This window comes from Bacillus rossius, chromosome 8 (genome assembly GCF_032445375.1).
Source record: "Bacillus rossius redtenbacheri isolate Brsri chromosome 8, Brsri_v3, whole genome shotgun sequence".
NCBI lineage: Eukaryota > Metazoa > Arthropoda > Insecta > Phasmatodea > Bacillidae > Bacillus > Bacillus rossius.
The window spans coordinates 42,231,334-42,257,791 of NC_086336.1; the positions used below are offsets into that span (position 1 = coordinate 42,231,334).

General features: G+C 33.7%; 1 protein-coding gene across 1 annotated transcript; it reads left to right on the top strand.

Moving 5' to 3' along the window:
* Positions 1-1,430: 1,430 nt before the first annotated feature.
* On the top strand, positions 1,431-20,280 carry LOC134534797 (RNA-binding protein NOB1). Its single transcript, XM_063373385.1, has 7 exons — positions 1,431-1,613; positions 2,567-2,699; positions 4,837-5,051; positions 7,145-7,588; positions 9,411-9,650; positions 16,949-17,084; positions 20,082-20,280. Exons 1-7 carry the CDS (start codon positions 1,548-1,550, stop codon positions 20,213-20,215), a joined length of 1,368 nt encoding a protein of 455 aa, XP_063229455.1. The 5' UTR covers positions 1,431-1,547; the 3' UTR covers positions 20,216-20,280.
* Positions 20,281-26,458: the final 6,178 nt, after the last annotated feature.

Sequence of the window (26,458 nt, forward strand, 5' to 3'; positions counted from 1 at the left end):
ATGAATTATGATATTTACCACTATGATGAATCAGGAATACAAAAGTTGAAGTCTCCCCACGGGATCACACGTCCGCCCCGGCCCGTAAGTAAAACTCTACTGCCGCTTTGTGCCGGCTTGGGAGGGGGGAAGCGTCACGACGCGCCGAACTTTCTAATGTGCCGTTATTCCAAATTTATAATTATAATTAGACATTATTATTTCTAGAACCCTCGTAACTTAATGACATCTGTCTGAATTAGTTGGCGGAAGGCCTATAATAATAATACATAATAAAATTGAGATTAATAATATTTGAAAATCAAAAGTCAAGCTGGATACTGTCTGTCACTTGTTGACTACTCCAGTGGCTATTTGCAGGTGAAAACAGGGAGGTGAATTAGGTTGATTTATGCTGTGGTCAATTATTGGCGGAAGGCCGCAAGGGATGTTCCGGACGTTTATTAATTGTGGTTTCCCACGGGGGAAACCGCTGCACCCCTACGACGCACTTTCACTCTTAAGGGTTGTTTTGTTAATTAAAAATCACTTAATTACTCCCAGTAATTAATGATGTAAAAGAACTGTTGTCATATGGGCGTAATACGTATAAACACTCACCGACGTCGACGGCTCGCTTGACTCACTTGACCTGGACTAGGGTTGCGTTCCGTTAGCGGGGTTTAATACTGGCGGGTGGAGGCCGGGCTTTATGGCCTTCGGACGGATGATGACACCCATTACCCATCTCGCTGCACTGCACAGTACATTCTATAGCTCTCTTTTCTCCGTTACCAGGTATGTGTCCCAGACTGCTGCTGTTTATGCCATCATCGACCTCGTAAATGTGGAATATGCCTTTGCTAAAGCATTACATATTCGAATCATTAAATACGATGGCAGGGTACGAAGGGTGTGATTTTAAATTAAGTAGTTGTTCTCAGTCCAGTAAAATGTAGTCAATTATGCCATTTCTCTATCCTTCTTAAGTCCAGCTAGTCTTTTTTCCTTCCCATTCTCCTCTCTCTAAAATATTTTTGGTGTTCTCTCGTGTTTTCAGATTATCTCTTCTCTCTACTCTATGAACCAGTTTTCTCCTCATAACATAACAGTATGTTATGTGTGCATTTATTAAACTAACTTGAAATATTTGCCACCGGAAAGTAAGGAAGATAAAGAGTCACAACTCAATGTTATAACTAACACTCTTATTTTATTTGAAAATGAATTAATTGTACGCTATTTATCAGCAACCTAACAACCTTAAAGTCGTTAATTTTTCGTAAGATGTTGGTATTTCACAAATGCACAAATTTTTTAGTGGTCCAATTTTGTTTATTCAGATGTGAACCCCCCCCCCCCCCCCTTGGCATCTTCCAAATTAAACAGATAGTTTAACCAAATACTGTATTTGGTTTAACACAAAGCTATTTAACTAGTTAGCTCTGACTTTTACAGAAGTGGTACCTCATGTCTCCTATTTTCTATGGAAGCCTACACGTGTTTACTTTTTTAACGTAAACCGAATTTGCCATTTAGGCGTGTAACAGGCGTGTTTATAGGCTAAGATGGGACCTAAAGTAGAGTATTTAATAGCTGATACAACAGCATTTATTAAGAGTTATTCTCTACAGGTAGGCAATTCTACTTTAAGAGTAAAAATATATAAATTTCCTGAATGCCTTGCACGTGGTTTTAGTTGGGATACAAATTAATATATTTCGTATACAGGAACAAATGTGTGATATTTACTTTTTCTCGTAATTATTTAGAATTATATAATACTTCCAAGTTCTTTTACTTTTCCAAAGGTGCCCACCCCTTTCACTCTTATTGAATTGGTAAATCTTTACGCCCCAAAGAAACATCAATTTTACCATATTTGTCGTATATTATATGCGGGAGTAGTCTTAGATACAGATTACATAACAATATTTCTGTCACAAACATGATGTCGCTTAAGCTCCGTTGTAATTATTTCTGGCCTATTACAGCTGGAACATTTACATATTTGACCTCAGTAGTGTGTGGTAGGCAACTCGAGGGAGGTAAGCTAGAAAGAAGTATTTGATCTAAATATTCAAACAGTTATCATTTTCACCAGTTGAGAACTCAACCTGCTGAAAAAAAAGGTTCATTTTGATTTACACTAAGACTATATATAAAAAAAAAAAAGCATTATGACATTGAATAACTTTGCCTTGCGAATTGCTACATTGTGTAGTGTAGATAAAAAATGTTTAAGTTAAACTGTCATCATGTGCAGTGATATATTTTAAACGGTTCTTTTCACATTTTTGTGGTTGTGATGAAAGAACTACAGATAGTAAACGTAGTCATTTAAATTAAGTACAAATTATATTTTTATATGGAAAAAAAATTATTCAATTAAGTTGAGGTAAATTTTTTGTGCTGCTTTTCTTCTCCGGTATTTTAGTATGTTCAAATAGGTAAAAGTTACCTGTGCTATGTTTTAGCATTAATGAGTTATCAATATAAGTACAAGATGTAATTTACCTGTAGCACACTAATGTATAGGCTGTAGTCACTTTATGCTTAATGTGGGCATTGTTTTATTATTTTTCAGGAACTAAGTGAGAAGATATTTACTGTCCAAGAAGTTGTTGATGAAATAAAAAACAAACGACAATTGCGCAGACTTGTGGTATTACCATATGACCTTCAGATCAAGGATGTCTTTACAGAAAATATAGCATTTAGTAAGTTTAACCATATTGTAGTCCAGGTAGATCTGGGGGATTCATTGAAGCAATATCTTTTTCTTGCAAGAAGAAATATTTAAAATAGCAAAAGTTATGCTATTCCAGTTTATATTAGGAAGAGGAATTTAATTTAGTCTACACAACTCATCAAATGTAAAACAACCAAACACACAACATTAATTTCATTCAAGTTGCTTTACCCAATTTGTTGCAATTAAGAGTTTATTGTACTTATTTTGTTTAGTTTACGTAAGTTTGGTACATGCATAGAATCCAGTTGCTTGTTTTAGTCTAAAAGTTTGCACATATTTAACAGACAAGTCATATGTTATACAAAAATGCAATGTTACAATAACAATAAGTTAAAACAAGTATATTTTATTATTTTTTATTTCGTTTGTCAAACTACCACCATCTCAGTTATCTACGTGTGTAAAAAAATAAGTGAGAAATATGCTGTGATCACTAAATTACGAGTACATTTTGTGTATTCTGGTATTATATTGAAAATATCCTGAATCGCGGCGTGCAGTGAGCTTGGAGCGGACGAAACTCGTAATTAAAAGCGTCGTTAACGAAAGAAAGGTGAGGTGGCTTCGGCTCTTGAACTGAAAGGTTCCGAACATTACCGAGGTGCTTGTCGAGGAAGGCAGACTTTGATATCTTGAAGTTGTTGGTACTGCCCGATGTCAACGCGACCTACTGAGGTGTGGCTGAACTGAGTATAGATCGACTCGCGTGGGTTGCTGGTAGTAGCATTGCACTTATGGGGCTGACGGAGCCAGCGCTCTGGTGGCTTGTAAAGTAACTACGTGGACTGGTTACCGCGGGAGACGCCAGAGGGCAGTGTTCCGCAGGCGTTCAAACTCCCAGGGGAAGTGATTCGCAAAACTACAGGTGGCCTAAGTATGTACTTCATATACTACTGTCGTGGCCTAGGGGACAGGCCGAGCCTGGCTGGGGTTAGTGGCCGGTCAAAGACCCGGGGCGGTGTTCCCATGAAAATTTGGAGAGGGGGGAGGGGTTAAAACTGCGATGCCAGTGGGAACGATGCTCTACAGGACCTGGAGGCGTGACTATACTTTGGCGAAGATGATTCGCGATCATGCCAAAAAGTGCTCACGTCAGGCGAGGTCTAGGAACTGGCCGGTCCTAAGAGCTTGCAGGGCCTAGCAGTTCTCGTCACGAATCGGGGACGAATTACAGGAGACATCCGTGCATCAAGGCGTGAATAAAAGGATCGCCATGCTGGGTCATTGAAATGGTAAGGCTGGGAAAACTTGAGGAGACAAGTCTGACAAAGGTTGGATGGGAGTGTACAGGAGGAGGAACAAATTTAAGTTCTTGCAGCAGAGGAATAACAGGTGACATTAATTAAGTTAAAAAAAAATTGAAATTTAAAATTCTGCTGAAAATACTAGTTGGCGGCACAACTCTTGTGTTTCGGAAACATGTTTCTTGTAATTCTCGAAGCAGCTTATTGTTCATATATTCTGTATCTTTCTTGCAGATTTAAGATTATAGTTGGTCTCGAGATGAGCAGTTCCCAGTTTGTTTTCTGCCAGGGAACCCTATGATCGAATTTTTTTTTTTTTTTGCAGAACCTCAACTCCTTCAAAGGAAGTTATTTGAAAATAATCGTGCCTGCTTTATATGACATTCGTCCTGACTCACGGAACCCCTGTGACCCTGCCACGGTACCCCAGGGTTCCGCGGAACTCCTTTTGGGAACTGCTGGTCTAGATATTTAATGAAGAGATCAATTTTTCTGAAATAATTAATCGATGCAAATTTAAGTAATGAGTAGCTATAATCATTTGCTAGGTATAAGATTTTAGAGGATTGAGTTCACAGGAACAAGATTCATGAAGTTACATTATTCTGACAGCTCTCTTTAACATACTAAACCCTTTTGTTGTATTTCTTCATAACAGTAATTTTGTAGGCATAATGAAGCCACTTTAACTATAATTACACATTCATATGAGTTTTAGGTAGCTGAGCATTAACATTTTGTTTGATAGTTAATATGTTGTGTCTTTTGAAAATTTGAAAATATTTATAAAAATTTAAAACTTTAACTTCATTGCTTTTCTGTGTGAGGGAATTTGATGTGAACGTAATGAATGGACAGTTACAGATTTTGCAAAGAAGACAGGTGACTACCCAAGTTTGTCAGCGACAGATATTAAAGTGATGGCTCTTACGTACCAGCTGGAGAAGGAGAAAGTTGGCACCGAACATTTGAAGCTAGAGCCGACTGTAAATCGAACAGTCAGCTTCTCTGCAGCAAAACCAAGCGATACTTGCCCAGAAATGCAGGCAGGTTTTTATCTTTCACATAAAAAGGTAAGAAATACTTTTCAGGACTCTCGTAAAATGCTTATACTGTTATAATTTCAGTTTAACCATTGCATCAAAATGTCTGCCTGGCTGGGCTACGAAGCTTGGAGCACAGTCATTTATAAATTGCTCAAGATTTATTAAATGGTTCTCATTACAAATAGCATTTAAGAACTATTATAAAATATTGTAGTAGAACATTAAATGATACTCAGTCCTTTTAACATGGCTAATGCTGGCGACACCCGACTACAATGATCCTAGCGGCTTGGCTTGAAGAACACCTGTGAAATTCATTTGCCAGTGTATTACAATGGGCAATCTCGGCACAGATTTTCTTTCATAGTTTGAAATCTTGTTGTCGTAGAGTAATGTATTAAACTCCATATATTTGTATGAAAACAGTTCATTCATAATCGTAAAAAGTTTTCGTAATCTACAAAAATACATTGACTGAATGATCATGGAAAATGACATAACTTTAAATGTGAGATAAATCATACAACTGTTAACAATGAATCATACTTAAATTTAAACTTTTTTTTTGTAAATCTACTATTCCGAAAAACAATCCATGAAATATGATAATATTTATAAAATTTCAATTCCTCCTAATATAGGTGCTCATTTTTATATAGATATGTGTGAAAACTGCAAAAAATTCTATTTTTGATTATTTTTGTTGTTAATATCCCGGTGAACATCATTAAGTGCTTTTACTGTCTCTAAACTATCGAACCATTTACAACATTTTACAGCCTTTGAAATGTAGCTAACCTAATCATATCAACTGTTCAAAATTGTGAACTATTGTTAAACTACTTCAAATATTGGTATGCTGTTTAGCAGTCATCAAATAGAATGAGAGGTACTCAAAAATACAATTTTCATTATTTTATTTAATTTTTTTTTAAAAAGAGCACATGTTCTATAAATTGGTATTTAATATTTAAAAAAATGCTTTTAAAAACGTTATTATGTACAAAATAGTTCACTCTGAATATAACTAATGACTGTTTGAAAATGTAAATAAATTTGTGTTTCAGTGGTATTACAATGAAGTTTTAAGTTACAGTCTAATGTCATTTACACTCTTGGCTTCATTTAAGTTCTCAATAATGGGAAATGTAACGTAACTTAAAAATTACTGCGTAGATTTATCACTTAAGTAGCAATTCTAAGTAAAATTCCGTAAGAAATTGTCCTGTTTATTTCAGTTTATCATACATACCTCGGTAGTTTAACCATCATTTTTGTGATGGTAGATTACAATAAGTAGCTAACACTACTGATATACCTTAAATACATAATTTCAGTATGGCATCTGGTCACAGAAGAACATCTTAAGTTAAAATGTTTAAATTTGCCATAAGATGTAGAGCTGACATTTGATTGGCTGGCAGCTACGCCGACAAACTGTCTCCAGATGTAGCAGACCTAGAAACCAAACATAAAAATGAAAATACAAGTGTCAAAAGTTACTGTTTTTACAACAAAAATATTTGCTAATATTATAGTATGTTATAAATAGTTCATTGTTTGAATCGTAACCCATTTCATTGACTCCTAGAGGGGTGTGGACAATTGGCTTGCAACAGAAGATCTGTATCCATAGAGCGTGGGTCCATAGATGTGCTCAATCTCTCATCATAAAACTGCCTTTTGAAATAGAAATAATAATTAAAATGTCAATATTTAAATAAACAAAAGCGTTTAAATGCTACTGCTGTGTCGGTTTCGGCACAGAAGGAAATTTTTTTTTACATAGTATTGTTATTGTAGGCAGTATAGCTACATGTGAGAGCCTTTATTTTTAATATTCCACCATAAAATGATAAGGTTACCACTTAAGTTTCACAGAGGCACACATTTCAGATGTGAAGACTGCACACCTAGCATGTCGAGGTGAAGAGGCATTTGATGCACGAGCAAATGTAGCCCTTAGCGCACCCATGGTTTAATATCTTATGTGGCCAGCCGGCAGGGACTGCAATACTGCACCTCCTTTTTTCTGTTCTGAGATTTGAATAAAATTGGATAATGTTTTAGCTGATAATGTCAAGTGTTCTAAATATACTGATGGCAAATTCTTGTGGCAGGTTTCAAAAGTCCTTGATGAAGAGGTAACCGATAAAATGGCTTCATTGAACTGTGGGACGAATGAGGATCATTGCACAACTGAACTGGAAAGTCGGAACTTGTCTGAAAGCGATGGTGAAGAAGGTGCCCCCTATGAAGATGCTGAAGACAGAGTTTTGGAAAGTGATGATAGCTTTAGAGATTGTCGTGAAGATTTAAGTGGTTCTGAAGTTGAGGAGGAAGATAGCTGCTTTGATGTGAATGACATTTTAATCCCGGTCACCTCTCTTGATGGTAGCTCAGACGATTACGACTACGAAGAAGAAGATAGCGATTCTGATGGTGAAGATGCATGGATTACACCAGGAAACATCAACCAAGTGAAGAAGGGTATGAATTTTAAAGGAAATGAAGATGCAAAGTCTTATGTTGTTGCATGTATTACTTCAGATTTTGCCATGCAGGTATGCATATTTTTAACTTGATTTTCTTTTGTCTTTAGTTTTTTAAAATATTGTATGGATAAGGTTATTTGCTGGGGGATGGTAATGACAAATAATAACAGAAAACTCTACATGTACATCGTTTAAAAATCACGTTACGAAAAAATGATTGGAGTGAATTTTCATGATAACGAATGCACCATGCAAAATATTTTCACAGGATAAAAAAAGACTTATCCAAAAAAAACATGGCAGACTCACGAGTTGCAGCATAAACCCATATAGTATTTCCAAATTTATAAACACTGGGGGACACACCAATCATATTGGTTTACCAAATGAAAATTTTTATTAGCAAAATTATTCTCAAATTCAAATTTGTAAACTTAAATAGTCATAGAAAAATGTAATCGTAACTTAAGAAATATTTTAGATAATTTAGCATTATTATATTCATTACACATAATCTCATTCAATTCATGTTGTGCTTCTGTAGCGCAGTGACGAAGTAGCGTAAACAAAATATTGCTGTTTTGATTTGGTTTAATTCGGCCTTCGTAAAAAAAAACTTTTTTTTATATAAGTAAATATTACAGCATACAATTTGTATTTTAAACAAAAAATAATTAATGCATTTTTTTCCTTGTATTTAATTGCTGTAATAACTTTTAATACATAGTTCAGTTATTTCATACTGTGAAGTCTTTATTTGACCCTTATATTAAAAATAAGTATTATAAGCTCAAAAACCTTGGACAAAAAAGTTAACTCTATAATTGAACACCTACATTTGGAAGTACATAAGTTTCTATATATTATTCATGGGCTCATGGCTAAACAAAAATAATAATTGGAACTGAACCCTTGTTAAATGGAAAAACGAGCTGGTTTTATTTCACCAAGGATTTAAGAATGATGTGAATTAATATTACATTAAAATGTCCATGTTGCTTTGTCTCAGTTGATCATTTTTTTTTACAATTTTTCGAACTATTTTAGTAAGTAAGTAATTAGACACAATTCTTAAAAAAATCAATTTGGTAGCATTTTGATCTCGTAACATTAAATGAGCACGATTATTGCTGTGAATGATTTCGAAGTGACTAATTGCATGTAATGTTATAGTTAAAAAAAAAAAAAAAACTACATTAAATTGGACCCAATTTCCTCTAGGCACGTTATGAAAAAATGATGAGAGTGAATTTTTACAATGTGTGCGCATCATGCAGGAAATTTTCACAGGAAGAAAAAAAGCCTGCATACAAATAAAAATTATTTATGTGCTTTTAAATCTTATACTGGTCCGTAAATTTTAACAAAATATATATTTATTGTGAATTTTAGTGAAAGAAATTGTGTTTAAGAAAGTATTCGAATGTATTTTCAAGTTATGTTCCTGTATATATAATTTATTGATATTATAAATTAATACATTTTTTAAATATGTAATTAAAATGAATAAAATAGAATAAAAATTCATCATATTTATTGGTTTTCATAAATTAAAATTTATCTATATTATTTTACTAAATTTAATTAGTAATTTTATACATGTGTGTATATTAATATTGAAAATTTAGTATTTATTTAAATTTTTTAATTTGATTAAGTTTATATTTTACTAAGTGTATTTATATAATAATTCTAGTCCTAAAATTATTTTATTTAGGCCTATATTGTTTTAAGCAAAATTAAAGTTAGTTTTTTATTATGCCATGTAGGTATAATTTATAATTAGTATACATAAATTCATGCACCCATTTTTTTTATCATGTGAGCTCTCTTAATTAATTTTTTATTTATTATTTATTTAGTTAGTGATCGCTGACAATTTTTTTTACAGAATGTATTGATGCAATTGGGTTTGAAAGTAGTATCGGTGGATGGTAAAATTATTCGTCACCTACGCACATTCATTCTTCGGTGCTACGGATGTCATAAGACCACAAGCATTATGACAAAGCTTTTCTGCCCTAACTGTGGCAACAAGACTCTGAAGAAAGTAGCAGTATCTATCAAGGAAGATGGAACTCAACACATCCATATCAATGCCAGAAGGCCTCTTACAGCAAGAGGTAAAAAGGTAGGTGAAGTTGTTTAGGTGTTATATAGTTTCTGTAGGTCCACTTTATATTGTTACCGTGTTTTCTCGTATAATCGTCGCACATTTTATTCTAAAATCAAGTTTGAAAAGTAGGGGTGCGACGATTATGCGGAAAAAATTTTTTTGTTAGGTAAAGTTATTCATAAAAATAAAACCTGTTCATGGAAAGTAGGTTTATTTAAAAAAAGGTGGAGTATACAATAACATGCCAAACAATCAATATTAATAATTCCTTAAACAAAAAACTTTCTTCAACTTTAAATAGAAAAACCAAAACTCTAACGCGAACGCAAGCCACTTGAATCTGACGTGAACTAACGTGTCGTAGTACACACTTGCCACGAAAGAATGCGGGCTATCAAATGTAGTTAACTCGGCACCTGACAAAGAGTGCGCGTTGCATCCAATCGGCGAGATATCGATATTCGACTACGTGCGCGCGCTCTATACGGGAAGCAACATAACCAAACATGAATGATGCGCTGGCTACATTGGCTACATTGGCTACATTTTTATAACGGTACGCTGTGGTAACGCAGACAATCAGATAAAGGAAATACCGTTTAAAAACGTCTTTAAAAGAAAATTTACACGTCAGACAACTTTGTATTTCCGTTAATTAAATAAATAAGTGGTAATGACCGAAATTAAATTTTAGATTATACCTACACCGCGGCGACGGAGATGATCAGATAAAGGAAATAATGCTTAAAAACGTCTTTATAAGAAAATTTACACGTCAAACAATTTCTTATTTTTCCGTTAATTTATTTAGTAAGAGGTAATGACCGAATAAACATTAGATTTCTACTTTAAAATACATCGTTTTATACGGAAAAGATACCTAGACACAAAGCGCTTGGCATCTACTAGCGGGACCAAAAACATCATGCGACGTTTACGCGAGAAATTTTTTATCCCAATTTTGACAGCCTAAAATATGGTTGCGACGATTACGCGCGTGCGACGATTATACGATAAAACAGGGTATTCTTTTTTTTAGTCTGCTTTGTACTTTGCCTTCTGAATTTTTATTTCTCTTTGGCTGGTTACCTAATACATACATTTGTACATTGTTTGTCTATCTTGAGTCACATTCGTAATATTAGTCTCTCTATCTTTGGAATCAGCAGAGGTAATTAATAGAATTACTGAAGAATTACTTAGCATAATCTGTTAAAACACACAACCAGGGATTAAAATATTATTAAGATTAATAAATATATGTAAATCAATAAAAAAGTTATTTCATTCCATTGACGGTACTTATTTGTTGTCTTCCTACCTACCATGGACCAAATCAATCTTCACAAGTACCAAATTGATTATGATACATCGATATTGATTCAGTGATTTTATAATCGTTTTGAATCTATAATGAACAGGTTAATTTTACAAATCCATAAACGTTAATCTTTTATTACTGACTCGTAAAATGCTTTAATGTCATGTGAAACTGTAACCACTGGGTCTTTTCCTTGTAGCTGTGTCTGCCACATGAATTCAGCTAAGTAAGATGTCAGGAATTCCCTTTTTGTTCCTCTTCTCTTTTTGTTGCCCCATTTTGCGGTGCCCCGCAATCTTTAAATTGTTTGAGTGTGTTTTAGCGTTTTCGGATCCACGGAGCTGTAACTATGATTCACAGCATAATGTATACGTGTGTGTGCATGTGTGTGCGTGTCACAGTGCTGTTGTACATGTCTTGGATCTGGTACCTAAATAAACCTAACTATAGTATGGACCAAACGTTGTGGGAGTACTTAAGAATTTATGGTAAGAATTAGTCATATGATTGTCAATCATTACACTCGTTTACACAGTCATGTTTTAAGGACAGGGCTAATTCTTACTATCGACTCTTTAGTACTAAGTCATAAACTAGCTTTTGCTCATCTTAATGTGAGTCGCGCGTTCATTCTTTTAAAAGCAGCTGAGAATTAAGTCCCAGTCAGGTCAAATGCCGGGATCCCAAAACACTTTAAGGGGAGTGGTTTAAGGTCAACGGGCAAACTGGCCAAAAGGTGACTGAAACAATGTTTTATATATTATAATTATTTATATTAACCTATGACTCATAACTCCAAATCGGTTACCTGCCATCGCGTTTTAATTAGTCCCATGAAATTAAATACACGGTGTGAGATTGAGGAGCGTCAGAAGCATGTGGGTTGGAAGGGTAAGTATGGGCAGGGAATACGTATCGGTGGGCATTGCCAGGGAGGTTGAAAAATCTCCTTGGGTGCGACATTTTTCTTCTAGAGCAAGGGTCTGCAGGCTTTCAAGTGAGATGAGTCAAATATTAAGTAAACAGTTTCTCCAATTTCTTAGAGAGCAGCAACATGCATTTTATCTGTATCTACGTGGAATTTTAATATGATAAAAAAAATATTTTATTCATAATTTTCAACATAAAGTCTTAAATATAGGGTACTTAAGGAAAAAGACACGTAAATATAAAAAAAAAATGTAGTAGTCAATATTAGATCTCTTCTGATAAACCAAGAAAATCTAAATTATTTCAATTAATTAATTATTAAAATAAAAAAGCACCTGGACGAGTGTGGTGGAAGTTGCGAACGCACAGGTAGAGGACATACCTTGTGATTGTGCTGTTTGATATTGTTCAGCATTTTTGTTTGTGCTATGGCAGTGCAGTGAGTTGTAGAGCTGTAAAATCCTATGAAAAGAGCCGCATGCGGCTTGCGAGCAGCGGTCTGCCGACCCTTGTTCTAGAGTTATACCATTTCAAAATATGTTGACCATGTATTCCTTAACGAGTGATACTTAAGATATACGCACCAGCGTTGAAACAATTTTCGATGTATTTAGAACAGTTGGTGTGTAACCAGGCCGTGTTGAGTCGGCACTTTTTGGTTCAGTGGGGCTCTGCCTACTGTTTTGACTACGTCGGTCTGTACCAATCTTCTCATTTCCATAAATTTGCCCTGCACAGACATGACTAGGGATGCAAAATCGCTCTTAAAAACATCGATATCACGAACATCGATGTTCAAACGAAAAAGCATCGATGTAAAAAAACATCGTTCTGAGAACCGATACATCGATGTTTTAACCGATGTTTTTAAATATCAGGAAAAACATGCCAAAATGATTTAAATTATAGTATGTAGCGAAAAACCATACCTACTACAGGTTCCTGACCATAGGCGTGCGCAGGACTTCAGTATTGGTGGTGCCAGATTACACAACAGCCCTGTCATTCACGGACCCCGAGCCTAAAGCGGGTGGTCCGGGGGTCCTCCCCCGGAAAAACTTGGATTTGAAAGCGCAAAATGGTGATATTAAAGGTGTTTCCGAACAAAAACATTAAATACACAGATGTAAAAATTTTAACATTTTTTATGACAAATTATGGCTTTGAATGTTATAATCACCAGGAAAACTACTAAACTATTTACAGTTTTAAGCTTTGTTGAGCCATAACGTAGAGGTGGGTCGAAAAGTATCAACCTGATACTTTGTCACTGATACGCGCCTGTATCAGGAACGGCAAACGAGTATACTTGAAAAGTATCAAGTATTTTAGTATCAGTTCAGAATTCGCCTGAAACAACACCACGGCCAATGTGCGCAGAACCCGATCGCAGATGACTGTCACTTGGGCGGAGCTTGTGAAAGGGGAGGGAGCAGGAACGACGAATAAGGGATAAAGAAGGGAAATAATGTAGGGGAGGAAGCGCAGGGGAAGGCGTTGAAGGAGAGGCGCAAAGCGAAATTGTTACGAGTCGTTTGGTTATTGTCCCACATCAAAGTACGCTCAGTGCGCAGTGCGTGCACAGTCTCGTTCAAAAATAAAACTAATAAAATTTTAATATTAAAAAGTACATTAATACAAGATATAATATTTATATTTGTGCACCTAACAGCTATGAAAATGCAAATAAATTCTTAGTTGACACTAATAACAGATGTAATCAACATATGGACTTTTTTTTTCGGAAACAATTAGTAACTAGTGTTTTCATACATTAAAAGATTACGATTTTATCAAAAATAAAAATAAAAAAAAGATACGTACATTAGTGAGCATACTATATCAATGTTTACGTTTCAAATGTTTCTTCAGATTAGTCGATGATGATTTATAACTCAGTTTTTGTTTACACAAATTACAATTAGCAAACTCATTATTTTCCGTAAAAAAATTCCACACAAATGAAGTCTTTATCCTGCACTTATCCATTCCTTATTTCACTATAAAGATACTAACTACAAAGCATGACAGCCCGCAACAATGTACACGGTGGTAATTATTAATACACGGCCAGGACGAACTGCAGTGAATGTTGAACTGATTGATACTGGCTGTATCAGGCGGGCATGAGAGTAACAGAGGTAGAGAATTACCGGGCGTGGTGAATAATGTATCAGAAACACCGATACCTTTTTACGCCGGTGACGACGGCACGGAGGATGTGTACCCTGTAACGAGAATGCTGATACCTTGTCGCTTTCTGGGACCGCTACTGCTCTGATACAAAAGTATCAGAGACTTGTAACTAGGTACATTACTGTATCAGTATCAGGTTGGAACAGATACCGAAAATTGCTGTAACAACCATCTCTACCTTAAAGTAAATTGCACAAATTGTTTGCATGGAATTCATGCTGGTGGCTTTGAAAAACCTTAGGTACTTATATGTTTTCTGAAGACACCAAATAAATGCTAGAAGAAACATTCTCAAATGTTAAGTTTTAAAATCAACAAATCAAGGGAGTTTTTGTAACATACCTAAAATATGTAAAATATTAAAATAATAAAAATACACAAATAAGAGTGGGCAAAAGTTTTAACTTTTGGAATACAACAAAAATGTTTTGTCGGCGACTGCATATAAGTCATTGAGTAAGCCTATCCTTTTAACTAACTAAACTCTCTCCCTTTTTTTGAAATAAACCCTGGCGGACGGCGGCTATTATTCCGTGCGCCTGCCGAGTGGAGTGAACAGTGGACACCGAGCGCGCATTATATGTAATTCGAGGAGAACTAGGAGAAGTATTTACATTTCAGAAGTTTCGTAGCCGCTGCCCGCGTGTACAACACGAGTAATTGCAACTGGTTTGTTTCCGTGTGTATAGTTGGTTCGATTGATAATTGATATACTGATTGTGTTATGAGCACATATCTGTAACTCGACACGATTGGAAAACATATTTTTTTTGGAAATAATGCGGATTTTTGTAAGTATGTATTATTTGTGCTTGTAAAAAACAAAATAACGTTAACCCTAATGGTGGTGCCAAGGCACCTGTGGCACCTACCGTGCGCACGCCTATGTTCCTGACCACAATATAGCTGTGAAAGTTGAGCGGTGACCGTAAAATTATATAGCGGAGAAATAACGATAAAGGTGTACTGCACTGCCCTTAAGTGGTTTCAAGATTCTGTATCGGTTGTTTTATGCCTAAAAATTACTCCAAAAACACGCCTTTTAGCCATTTTCACTCTACTAAAAACACAGTTTAAAAACTTAATCCGCATTCAAAAGTACCTTTCGGCATTCAGCGAACACTTAAATGCTTTTCGTAAACATAGGCCTACCCCACTCGGATATCTTGAGTAGTTTTCAAATCACGTTTTTCCTGAAGCTCTGTGCACCGTATGCAGGGGCGTAGCCAGTAGGGGGGGGGGGGGGGTTAGGGGTTCAATCCCCCCCTTAGCACCAAATCTTTAATTAAATTTCTTATTCATCACTCAAATAATTTCATATTAAAAATTAATAAAAATTTTACCATTACAATATTTAAATTTAAGTACCGAAAACTGCTGAAATAGCACTATTTTACACCTTAAAATCCAAATTTTCCCGGGGGAGGACCCCCGGACCACCCACTTTAATACAGGGGGGGGGGGGGGGGCCTAGCTTCTTAACACCCCCCATACACAAATCCTGGCTACGCCACTGACCGTATGTGTGCCCGGACAGCCTGCAGTTAAGACACAGGCTTACTTAAAATAAAATTACCCTTATTTTTTATGTTTTTAGTTATCATTTCGTGAATATATTGTAAATAGTACAGATCATGAGAGATCTATCCATCCAAAAACCATTGCGATACGACATTTAGTTTTCAAGAAACTTTTTTTTTTAAATTTTCGATACTTATAAAACTTACATTTTTAAGTATAAATAAATGTTGTAAACGCTAAACCATTTTGGTTGGTATCCTTATTTTTTTACAGTATTTGAAGAAGTCTATATTCATTAAAAAAAATAACTATTTTTTTACACAATTTATTTTTAATTGGAAAAAAATTAGGGAAAAAGCATGAAGTGTATGTGCAGGTTTAAAATGTAACATTAATTTTCTCGATAGAGCTAGCGAGACCGTATCGGTACCAATTAATAGCTTGTATGTACAACAAGCTATGAAATTGTCTATAAAGTCTCGCTGCTTTTATCCTTATATTTTTCAAAATTTGAAAGAAAATTCGTGTGTAAACAAATTTTTTTAAAGGTACCTATTTATTTTTTCCAAATGATTTTACACATCTTAAAGTACTGGAAAAAAATTGATACTGAAATCAACCAAATAGTTAAGTAGGTATTTACAACATTTTTGATACCTACTTAAAAATGTAGGTTTTTATAGTAAGTATAGATAGTTAAAAAATTGTATCTTATCTATCGTAATGTTTTTTTATATATTCAATAAATATTCATGAAATGATAGCCAAAATATCATAAAAAACTAGGGTAATTTTAATGATGAACGATGTCGATGTTTTAGACTTTTTTGTCGATGCATCGGTGATGTATCGCTCTTCAAAACATCGATGCTAACATCGATGTTTCATGAACGATACATCGATGTTTTGAAAACATCGATGTATCGTTTGCATCCCTAGACATGACATGTATGTTATTTTATAGAGCTTAAAGGATTGTGTAAGTTACTATGTTTAAACTTGTCGGTTAGATTACTGAATGTGTTAACATTAAAGGAGAATAACTTAGAGTCTTTAAAAAAATGCTACCACATCTTTGAGACAGCTATATTAAAACTAAATACTTCTTTTACGCAGCCTGTAACAGTGAAACATAATAAACCTTGTTCTAACAGTGTGGATGGAAATTAGAATGACTATGATAAGAGTATAAATTATGTCCTGAGACCTTTGGTGAGGGTTTAAAGGCATGGTGTTGCACACAAATGAACGATTACAGAAGAAAGTATTCAGTAAAATGGTGCAAACAAATAATACTTGTGCACAAGTCCGTCTGTAGTGTGCAGCAAATTGTGTGTTTTGCTAGTTCTCGCTGCCCATGCCGAAAGGTGGAAAGCATGCCAACAATCCAATCCTGGTTGAGGATCAGAGGCTACCCCAGCAGCATGCCTCCCGTCTGGCCCGTCAGAAGAATGATCCCTTGGCCCCGGACTACATAGCAGGTATGCCATGGCATTTGTGCCTAGATTTTTTTTTTTAATTAAGGAAGACTGCACCTTGTTAAAACCTTAGTAGAACCCTGTTATAATGTTTCTGCTTACATTGATTTACTGCTTACAACGTCATATTTTTCAAGTCCCAACATTTTCCCCATAAGGACAATTTATTTATTTCCTGCATATAACATTTCACAAACGGTGAAAAAAAAGTTTTAAAAAACCTAATAATTCCAACAGTTATTCCATCTGTGAAGTTTACTTTACGTACCATAGATGTAATTGTTCAAATAGGATTGTATGCAAAAACAAAAAAATGTAGGTGTGCCAGAACACTAGCGCTACATGATAGTGCCGGCTAATGCTGTGCATTCAATATATCGAAGGTACATAACGTTCGTAGTTACATGTCTGTTGGCACCCTTGGTTTGGAAAAAAAAACCAATACTTCCGTTCCTTGCCATTCTAGTGTGTTTTCAGATGTACGTAGTCCTACAGTTTTAGTTAGAGAACCATTCTGTGATGGCAAAACAAAAAGTTTTTTTTATTGCTGACAAAGAGTTTAATTTATTTTTTCATAGGTAGGAATTCCATACTTACACATTTTCAAGTGGCAAAGGAATTGGAAATAGGCATTCCCACTATAAACGTCATCATCATGAATTGAGACCATTTTACAGAAATGTGTTGGTGTGTCTTTAAAGACATATAAATTAGAAGCTGGAAGTGGATTGAAGTTGAAAATTGTTGGCGTGGTTAAATAAATATGAGCATCAAGTGTACCCATCAATTTTTTTTGTATTAAATTTGGTTAGAAGTTCAACACTGGCAAGTGCTAAATTGATATTTCCTTATATGGTTTTTTTCTTATGCCCCCTTGAAAAATGTTATAACAGGGTTCTACTGTATCAGTTTTTTTGTGGTTAAAACATCTACTTTGTATTATTTATCCTGATGAATCCACGACTAAGCAATAATTAATATCGTTTCAGACTTTTGAAGTGATGCGTCTTATAACTGGTAGGGTAAGTCGAGGCATTGACTCATTAGAGTGTAACCGAAAGTGCATTTCTCAGGACTAGGCTGCTCAATGGTGTAAATGGGGAGGGGAAAGGGGAATCTATAAAAATAAAATATTTTTTCTGTCAGTGGTTCTCGTAACACGGGCGGAAAGGCCTAGAGCGGTGATATTTGGTTCATAGGTTCTCAAGGGGGGAGTTCATATGCACGTAGGAGCATTTGTTTTCAAAACTCAATTTTGTTTATATTATTTAACATTTTAGTGATTTTCAACATGTATAAAATGAAATTCCTTCTGATTTTATAAATTTCAGTAATTCTTATATTTTAGGTGAAATTTAATAAAAAATTCTGAAATCCTTTTAACACAATCTTCATTGAAACTATAAAGTTGAATATATTTCCTTTTTCTAAATTCCAAGCCTGAAAGTTTTTTAATGAATGGAACCTAATAAAAGATTGAACATTTTATTGTGTTCATTGATTTTCTCAAGGATGTTTGTAATTTATGACATACTTTTCTTACAATCCTACAATTTTAGCACTACCCTTGAAACTTGCTTGAGCTAGTAAAAAGCATTATAGAAGCTGCTGGCTGGTATTATTCAAATAAAAAAATAAAGTTTAGAGGCAAGATAGCTGTGAGAGACATTGTAGGAGTTTCATCACCAGAGTATTTGTTACTATTGTGAACCTCCATTGCGTTACTTTATTGTTTGTTTTAGTCCAGTGACTTATTGAAATGCGAAGTTTCACTTTGATCTGCATGGTGACCACTCACCATTGGTTTTTTTTTTTTAAGTTGTTTGGGTTTTATTATCATTGTACCAGTACTGCCTGCTAAAGCTAATATATAAAAAAAGCCAGAGTTTCTGTAACCCATAACCAGTTATAATGGAAAACATCAGGGCATTTGATAAAACTGATTCTCTTATTATATCTTTGTATCCATTTATAAAATGTAAAGTCCACTTTGTAGACCTACTTGATGTGTAGGAAAGAGTGTACATCAGGTCTCAAAGTAGGTCATGTTTTCCACAAAAAGTCACTTGAATTTTTAAAAAAATTACTTATGGTCACTAAATTTTGATTGAAGTCACTTTTGTTACCTTTTTACCAATAATGAAATTGCTGCTAGTACCAAATTAAAGTAAAATTAATTGATGTTTGATTTTAGTTTGGTTTATTAACTTCAATAATGGCATATGGAGACCATATCCACGTGTATACTATCTACCTAAACAACTTGACATAACTTGCTGTCTAGCAGTGATTTTTTTTGTGATGCTGTGCAATTAAACAAACTTGAACGTATTCTATTGTGTAGCTGTAAACTCGATTTTGCATTGAAAGAGCGTTTTGTTATAATTATTGTAATTGTAACCATGAAGATACATGATACACACCTAAATCATTTTAATAATTGTTTTATTACATGATTGGTACTCCATTCACTTAGGTGTTAATGGGTAAGGTGAGTTTATTTGTGACAAGTGTTTTCATTTGTTTCTTTTAACCTAACTTTGATCATAATGCTGAAAAAAAAACTGTGTTGTATTTAGTAAATGTTAGACATCATTGTTATCATCTCATTTCGAAACTTGTTTAGGGAGCATATGTATCATACATGTATTTTTAAATATTTGTTGTGTTTTATTTTTTATATATATTTATTATATAATTTTGTTGATATTTTGAAAGAGAATCCCTTTGTGAAGTTTTTATGTTCACAGGTTAGTTTTTGATAACCACTTTTGTAAATGGTAGTCACTTTTATAAACTAGAAAGTCACTTTTTTTTTCACTATTTTAGGGGAGGTAAACTACTTTGAGGCCGGGTATTTAGAACAGCCCTGAAGTTATTTATTAACTAGCTGTCAATTATGTAGTTAGGTTATATTTTAATTTGCTGTTTTTAAATTTTACTTTTTTTGCTCTAACTTAAGTTAGTTCAGAATTTCAAACACATGTGCTAATTTTACAGGATTTTCTCCCTTCATAATGCGAGATGTGAGCTCCAGATCTGCCATGCTGGGGATACGACCTTCAGAAACAAAGCACTGGATGCGTAAAAACCCTAACGAGGCTAGAAGAAGATCCTCCAAGAAAAAGAAATGACGTGACTTTTGTACCAACTGTCTTTTGTAAAAAAAATATTACGTGAAATAAATTATGTTTTTAAATTTGTGAGTTTTTTCATACTGTAAATGAAGTTTTTTTATAAGATCTTATGCATACATAGGTAACAATTTTGCTGTTGCCTAGGGATAAGATAGTAGATTATAAAAATTGGATATGTGTAGAGCCAAGGTTTTTAGTCTTATAACAAGTTTAATTTTATCAATAAAATATCAATGTAAAAAATTAAAACACATGTAATTAATAATTATAAGTACATATCAAGCACAATTACATTCATCAACTGGCTCTATAATTCATGTGTTCATAAGGTGTATATAAAACAATGCTATATAATATATAGCCATATTATAGTGGTGAAAGTTTAACAAAAAAACTGCAGCTAAAACATTCAATATACTTCTGTAATGTTTCTTAGTTCATGAGAAAGATGTAAAAATATAAAAAATAAATATTACCAATAAATGCAATGTCTAAGCTTAGATTTTATGGTTTTATGTTCTTACAACTTTTTTTGTTATTTTAATTTTAAAGTTGTGTGTATTAGTCAACATAACATCAAATTAAAATGTTACTCTCTTGTCTCTTGTCGTATTCAATTCAATGCTTTTAATGTGATTAATAAAATCAATATGCATTGTTAAAAGCCAAAAATAATTTTATTTTCATGTTACTCTTTAGGACTTAATAATGTCTGTATGTTATCAGATATAGATTGCTTTATTTACATAACTTTTAAAAAAACCATACATAGTTTTACAAGGGGAAAAAAAAGTTTAAAGGTTTTTTTTGTAACAGTTTCAATTTAATGTATAATATTGAAAAAAATGTGTGTATAAATTAGTTTTAAACACATTAATTTTATGTGAATAAATAAATAAACAAACACACTTTTGGTTATATGCATATTATTACACATATTTTTTTTTTTCATTCATATTTAAATCATCAAGAAAGTTTTGAAAAATAAATCCATAATGTGTTTGAAATAAACACCATTAATTTAGTAGGAAAACCTTTTCAAGATTAAAATAAAAGGTTTTGATTAAATGCTTACTATTGCATAGGTATATGTAATCCACAATTAGTATCAAAATTATGTGGGTAGTTAGATGTATGATAAATTTTAAATAAAAAAATATATTTTAGGAACAATTATTTCATAGGGAAAATGAAAAACAGTTTTTATTTATTAATTAATATAGTGTTATGAACGCGAGAGACAAGACCGCGATTTATGCCAGTTCGGAGCGGGCTGATGACCACACACGGCCACTGATGTCACGCGCCGTTCATTGACATAAGGCATGCCACTCGTTCCTGGCCGGATGTCAAGGGTCCTCGCTACCCACCCCTCTCCGCTCCCTGCACACTGCCCTTCCTCGAGCCAAACTCTAGTGGAAAGTGTTGATGTTTCAAGGATCAGTGTGAGACTAATGGTTTTGGACATAAATCTTGAGTGCAATAATTAAATTTATAGTGTATACATTAGTAATGAATAAAACTGTATAATTAATTAATTTGGCTATCCCTTATGAACCCAGTTTTTTCCCCTTCATATGTAGTGATAATTGCATATAAGTACCTCATTAAAAATTATTGTATAATTATTTAATACAGTAATTCAGAAGTGTTATTTTTAGTGAAAACTGGTACTTACAAGGAACATGGATGTTAATAAATAGAAATTTGTTTCAAATTAAATGTTATTACATACAAGTATTCTTCCATTAGTGTTCAAATTATTTAGATAGTATTTATCAATAGTTTCAGGTGTATTACTTTAATAAAATCCATTATTTTACTAACAAAATCATTTCAACGAAAAATTTAACAATGGTTTTGAAAGGTGTATACATATTTGGATATGTGTATTCTCTTATAAGTGTGGACATTGTTTCAGTTGTTTTCATCAATTATTCAGAAATTTTATTTTTAATAAACTCTGCCAGGTGCACAAATGTGTAGGGCTTACGCGGCCCCCGAGAGTAGTGCACATGGGGTTAACTGACACATCTCTGGATAGGGTGCTTGTTTTATTTGAACATATTTTAGCCAACATGTATGCAATAAGCAGAAAAAAACATTGTTTAGACATAAGGAATAAAGTATTTTCGAGGGGGGTTGATAAATAACAATTTAAATCAAAAGCATCATACTTAACACATGTGTTCCTTTATTAGGTGTAAACTTACTTAGATAGATTTTTATGTATAATTTTAAAAGTTTTATTTAAAGAAAAATGTTATTTTAAGGAAACAAACATTTTAAGTGTGTTAATGGTTACCAGTTTAGATTTAGGTAATTCATTATGTTGTACATATCTGTTCCCTCATTAGTGCCAAAATTATTTATATAGCTGTATGAACAGTTTGAAAAGTGTCATCTATACTAATATGAAACTTTTTAAGGTAAAAAGTCTGTTGAGTAGGTGATAGTGCAAAAAAAAAAATCATTTGGGAATAGCTATTAACATTCTTTAGAACTCAGAAATGGAGTTTTTAAAAATTTTGTTGTGTTAGTTTGTATTTGTTTGGGCATAAATCAAAAATTTCTTGACTGATTTTGATAAAATTTAATTGAGCAATAAATATATTGGGTAACAATAATAAACATACCAAAACTATCAACTCCATTTTTTACCACTACGTAAAATTCTACCACGAAGGTGTAAGTCAATTTTAAGAAGAAACATCCATAATTCAGAAAATGCTAGAATTAGAGGTAATACACAAAGAATGGGATGCAGGCATATAGAGTTATGTATTGTATATTTTAATGTTTTTTGTCCATAACGGGAATTAAAATATGTAAGCTTCCTTTTATTTAAAAAAAAAAAAAATCTTAAAAATTAATTAAGCAGGACTTACAGTATTGGATAAAAATGTTAAACTTAATAAATCTAAACATTTTTATACCATTTTACGAGATCCCACCCTTGAGGACTGTAAAAGGGGTAGGTATATTTTAAAGAAGAAAATTGTATAATATAAGTTTACAAAAAGTAGAGGTAAGTACAAAGTTATAACCTACACGCCTACATTGTAAAATCATGGCCCAGATACAAGGGCGCCCATATGATAATTTGAAGGGGGGGGGGGGGGGCAGACTTAGGGGTATGAAGTATTTTTAATATTTTGGAAGACTAACTGCAGCTTGTTACTAGCCATAAAATAGTTCCAGTTCTGACCCTGTTAAAAATTTTTGTCCTGTTACTAAAATACTTGACCACAGTACTCATTCGCCATAAAAAACTTTATTGGCTACTTTATCAATTAAATATTAACTATTTTATTGAAACAAGTGAATTTTTAGCAACACAAATGCAGGAATACAGTCCTTATACTTTTGCAGCGTCTCGGGTACACAAATATCAAGAATATAGTCCTTCAACTTATTGCTCTCTTTACCCCTAAATAAATGTTGCGTGCAAATTAAATTAAAATAATTATAAAGTTTAAAACGTGTTGGTCAAAAGATTTAACTTTGGGAGAGAAACAATTTAAATATGTTATCACAGTAAGAAAATAGTTGTTTTTAAATTTAACGCCTGAACTATGCTTATAATTATAGTCAAAAATTGTTTCAAACATTTTTTTAAATTTTCAACTGTTGTTTACCTTTACCACGGCGATATTGTATCACACAAAATATTCCCTCGTTCACAGTTAAATGAATATTAGTATGTTTCAATATGAATCATAATTGCTTATCATTTATAATTAGCACAGATGGATTCAGTAGTCGAGGAATAGAAGTTTATTTAGTGATAGTAAAGCTTCAAATTACAAATGTGAAATCTGTTTACAATATTCAAATAAGATAAAGTTAGGTACTATCACAAGGAATTGTTTCAAATCATGTAACTTCAATCTCAATTTAATATTATCAACTCAAATCATATCAATGAGTGCCTTTAAACAGTGCTTACGGCTATTTTTGCTCAATGGTGTCAGCAAATTGGACCACTGGATATGAACTACACTTAAGGGACAAGGTAAATTCTCAAAAGTAAATTGCAAAGTTAAGTTATTATCAAACAGCAACTTCTAATTCCATCTGATCAGACACAAAATCAACATTATAGTTAGAACAAATTAAAATTTAGTTCATGCCAAAAATTATTCACAATAAAATTAAATCGATGATGAACTTCTGGAAAATTAGTGTGATCTCAGATTATATGAAAAGAAAATAATTTAGTTACCTACTTGATAATCGATAGTTCAAGGGACTCTCGAAAATTGTTCAAATGCTATTCAATACGACGATAACCAACCTCCGTCAGTACATGCGAAAGTATGACGATACAGATGACCTCTGGCTCTGCAACACAGCTGTGCGTGGTCCGGGAACTATGGCTGCTCACTGCCGCTGCTTCCTTCCTCGCAGTGGGAAAGGTCTTGTTCGGTACGCACCAATGGTCGACTTCGAAGTTCTGTGTGAAACACGGCGCCCTCAACTGCTTCTATATCACCATTGCCGGTCAATCGTTGGCCTTCCTTCCTTCCGGCTGGAGCGGTTTTGATATGAACTTGCAGAAATTCTTCTCCTCAGCTCGATTCTCTTCAGTCAAAAATGTTGATCGCTGGCATTACAGCACGTTGAACAGCGTCAGTAATCAGTCTTGCAGGCTGTAAACTTAGTTGACTGGTTTCATTCGTTTCCGTTGTGAAAATTTTATAGTTCGTTTCAAAGCAAGCAATATATCGTGAATAAACCCAATCGTGGTTGCAGTTTATCGCATACGATGATTCAAATTTGATGTCACAATAATCTAATTCATTAATACTACTTCTGCCACATTGATTTATTAGTAAAAACTTGAATGTCAGTCGAAACTATAATAAAATCTTGCAAAATTGATATCTCGTGGATAATCAGAAGTAGCTAGGCTAAATAACGATGTCTCTACAAAACCGTGGTAAAACGAATACTACTCCATTCTAAAGAAAGTACTTTTCCTTTGCTATTTAAACGACTTTCAGATGTCAAAACACAAAACAAGCTGAATGTCCTAGCTATCGCTATTCACTGGATATGCTAGCCAATCATTAACTTTCTTACAAGGTCATCTTCTTATAATAATTAAATTTATTGTTTAACACATGAATTTCAATGGGTTATTTATAAAATATGAACATTTTATGAAACAAGCAAAGATAAAAAAGAGGAATTTCATATCAGTGTCTAAACACAATCATAGAGGATTAACCTAATTTAAGTTAACAGAATTGTTAAGTAGGAATAAAGTATAAGAATTTAGTTTTCAGTATCTTATGCTTCTCTACCTTCATAATTTAATACAGAAAACAAATTAAAAATGCACACATCACACGATTTTTCACTGGTATTGACATAAAAAGCAAATTTTAAGATACATTATTATGCATAAGTTTGATTACGGATTTGACTCTAATATTTATCTGAAAAAGCAAACTGTAAATTTATTTTCTTCTTGCCGAAAAAGTCAAGCACTTTGTCCTCGAAACCAGGGTTTTTCACTCTTTTCCTGTGGACACTTAGAAGGCACAAGCTGGACAGACGGTCCTCGCCAGTAGTACTTCTCAGCCACGTCTTCACTTTACGCAGTGTGCTGAAAGAACGCTCTATTGTGCAAGTTGTGGGGGGTATGGTTTGGTAGAATATAAGCAGTCTCCTTACTGCTGGGTAAAACATTGTTTCTGAAAGTATATCATGGAGCTTTGTTTTTTTTTCAAACATTCCTTATTCGTCCAGACGTCATACCATAATCTGGCTTCTGCTTCCAAGTTGTCGATTTGATAAAACTTTTGCAAACTTTTTATGTCTCTCATGAAATCTTCTTTCGTATCCTTTTTCATCAAATGTGGGTGAAGAATTCCACCTTTGAAAGGTATGCCTTTATCTCTTTCAAATCTTGTAGTAAGTGACATAATTATAGAATCCATGTACGGATTGTAAATTGCAACTTTGAAATAGTCTTCAGGTGATGAGCACTGGACATTCACGTTACATCTGTGGGTCTACCTTCCAGCCAATATTAGGATTTTTATATCTATGTCAAGCTCATTACAATCTTCTTTTACTGCCTTGAAAATGGTTTTGAATTCGTCATTGCTTTCTCTCTGCTTTTGAAAATTTTCTAGCAGGTCAGTATTGATGTATCTGTCACCACACAATAGTTAACATGATGCAATGCGTGGTGCAACTGTGGTTAGTCGCTGTGAGGTCACTTTATAT

Coding starts and splice junctions, on each gene's coding strand:
- LOC134534797 (XM_063373385.1), top strand. CDS start 1,548: ATGGGACCTAAAGTAGAGTATTTAATAGCTGATACAACAGCATTTATT. Junction 2,700..4,836: donor TACAGAAAATATAGCATTTA/GTAAGTTTAACC, acceptor ATGAATGGACAG/TTACAGATTTTGCAAAGAAG. Junction 5,052..7,144: donor TTTATCTTTCACATAAAAAG/GTAAGAAATACT, acceptor TTCTTGTGGCAG/GTTTCAAAAGTCCTTGATGA.